Consider the following 2,397-nt stretch of genomic DNA (forward strand, 5'->3'; position numbering starts at 1 on the left):
TTAAGTTTGAAAATTTGGAGAAGTCATTTTGGTTTTTTGGTTTTTAAAGTCACTTCTTTTTTTAAAACTTTGATCCCAATTTGACTTGTGAAATAATCAATGTCTTTTGTTGTTGTTGTTGTTGTCTGTCTCTCTGTCTGAGAGATAAATGAAGACAACGGTGAAGCAGTTCATCTTTGGAAATAGTCGTTGGCTTTAGGGTATTGTAGGTGTTGGGCTTTCGTAGAAGAGAATTGGTGGGGCACCTGTACATTGTAATATTGTCCATCTTTCGGATAACCAGGTTTGCAGGAATCAGGTAAAGTCTGCAAAAGAACAAGCAGAATTACTTACAAAAGAATAGTCACAATATAGTTGTAATCACAGAATAGTTGTAGCTATAATCACATTATAGTCATATTTATCCTGGTTTGTATCACATGTGCCATTGGATATTGATTCACCAAAGTTTTACACAACTTCATATTTATAATGGCATGTATCTTTATTCCATTCTGGAGAAATAGTGGTGCAATGCTATGAAAAAGAGGCTTCAGGTAACAAAATAATGAAGACAGAGAAATCAAATGGATAAATCAGCAGAAAAAAAAAAAAGAGTGATACATACAGCGTTCATGGCACCATGTGAGTGAATTGTTGTATAAGGAATATCTGTGCGAATTATCAAATAGTTTCTGTTTTGTCTGTATTTCCAGAAACAACCAAAGAAGAACAGTAAAATGAGGATAATGCCAAAACCGAACCTGGAAGAGAGAGAAAAAAAAGGAGAAACAGTAATTAGAGTAATTAGAGTACAGGCATGAGAAGAAGTGAATTAAAGTATGGAAAAAAAAGAAACAATGAAGTGTAAAACTGTTTCATAGTTAAACATATTCAATAAGGGACTTTGATATCCTTTCTGTATGAGAGAGGGGGTCTGGGAGATGTATGACTGATCTTCAATAAAAAAAAAAACTATGCTATTACTAAACAAAACAAAAATGACAAAGCTTTTTCTTTGCAAATTAGGGGTTCACATACACACACATATATAAGAGAGCTGAAATGTTCTGGGGCTAATGGGTAAAAGGAAATACAGGAGGATTTTAGTCAACGTATTCCCCTCTTGGGTTCACACATTTATTGCAGTGGTCCTTCAGTTTTTCCAAACCCTGTAAAAGAACTTGAAAGGTTGGGTCTCCAACCAGGCCTTTCATGATACCCTTAAGGCAAAGAACTTTTCAGCACCCGCCCACCTGTGTGTGTGAGTGTGTGTGTATGTATTAATACTTAGCAGAAGTAACAGAGTGGCTCAAGGGCTTGTATTACCAAACCTGTACATATATATATATGCATATGTGTGTATGTATGTGCATATACTATAATATATATATAATCAGTATCATTTTACATCTCCTTTCCAAGCTGGCATAGGTTGGACAGGTCATCATGTTCTGAATTAATGTTTATTCAGAATAACTGTCCACTTAGAAGGTTTGGCAGACCACATCTTGTTTGTGTGTTTCCTTTTTGGCCGTGTTCCTATAGTGTCTTCGTTGGTAACCTTATTGTTACCAACAACTTTACAGAATGTACTTGATGTAGTTTATCATAGCACCAGCAGCAAAAAGGTTGCCAATGTTGTCTCTACACATTTCACATACTGCACTGGGTGCATTTCACAAGTGAGGTGGCCTAGTAAACCCATAAAACTGGAATGCCCTCATTACTCTGTCCCATGAAGCAGTCAATTAAAAGAAGGAATGATGATAAACAAACTAGGACAGGCGAGTGTAGGGAGCAGGAATACGAGAGCAGAAACAGTGATTGGGTGAAAGTGATAGAATAGTATGTGTGTGTATATATAACACACACGTTTATCATCATCATCATCACCATCATTGTAACATCTACTTCTCCAAACTTGCATGGGTCACATGAGATATGTTATCTTAGTTTGCATCACATGTGCCATTGCATGACCAGACATGGTTCCACAGAAGATTGGAAATGAAGGATACAGCTTACATGACAGTGGCACTCAATGACTATCCAACAATGTCAAAGCACGGAGGCATTAACACACACACAGATATACACATACATATTTATGTACACACACACACACACACACATAGAAATTTCCTTCAATTTCCATTAACTAAATCCATTCACAAGGCTTTGGTCAACCAGGAATCCTAGAAGAAAATACATGCCCAAAGTGCCACACAGTGGTACTGAACCCACAAACTTGGGTAGCAAACTAAGCTTCTTACCATCCAACCTATACACACACACACTCATTCTAAATAATCTTATTTAAAAAAAAAAGGCTACATTCAAACGAGCTGGGTTACATAATTCGTTAAGAGGTTTTATCTCTCTACATTATACAAATGTCTTTTTTTTTTTTTTTTT

At 36.2% G+C, this 2,397-nt stretch overlaps 1 protein-coding gene across 1 annotated transcript in view; it reads right to left on the reverse strand.

Annotated features, from left to right (window-relative positions):
- Window positions 1-2,397, reverse strand: part of LOC106872878 (uncharacterized) — a 35,663-nt gene continuing 33,266 nt past the window's right edge. Inside the window, exons 4-5 of the mRNA XM_014920034.2 lie at window positions 608-743; window positions 1-305 (exon numbers count right to left, since the gene is read on the reverse strand). Of these exons, the coding sequence (XP_014775520.1) occupies window positions 171-305; window positions 608-743 (271 nt within the window). The 3' untranslated portion in view covers window positions 1-170. The remainder of the gene's footprint in view (window positions 306-607; window positions 744-2,397) is intronic.

Source organism: Octopus bimaculoides, chromosome 18 (assembly GCF_001194135.2).
Source record: "Octopus bimaculoides isolate UCB-OBI-ISO-001 chromosome 18, ASM119413v2, whole genome shotgun sequence".
In the NCBI taxonomy this organism is placed as follows: domain Eukaryota; kingdom Metazoa; phylum Mollusca; class Cephalopoda; order Octopoda; family Octopodidae; genus Octopus; species Octopus bimaculoides.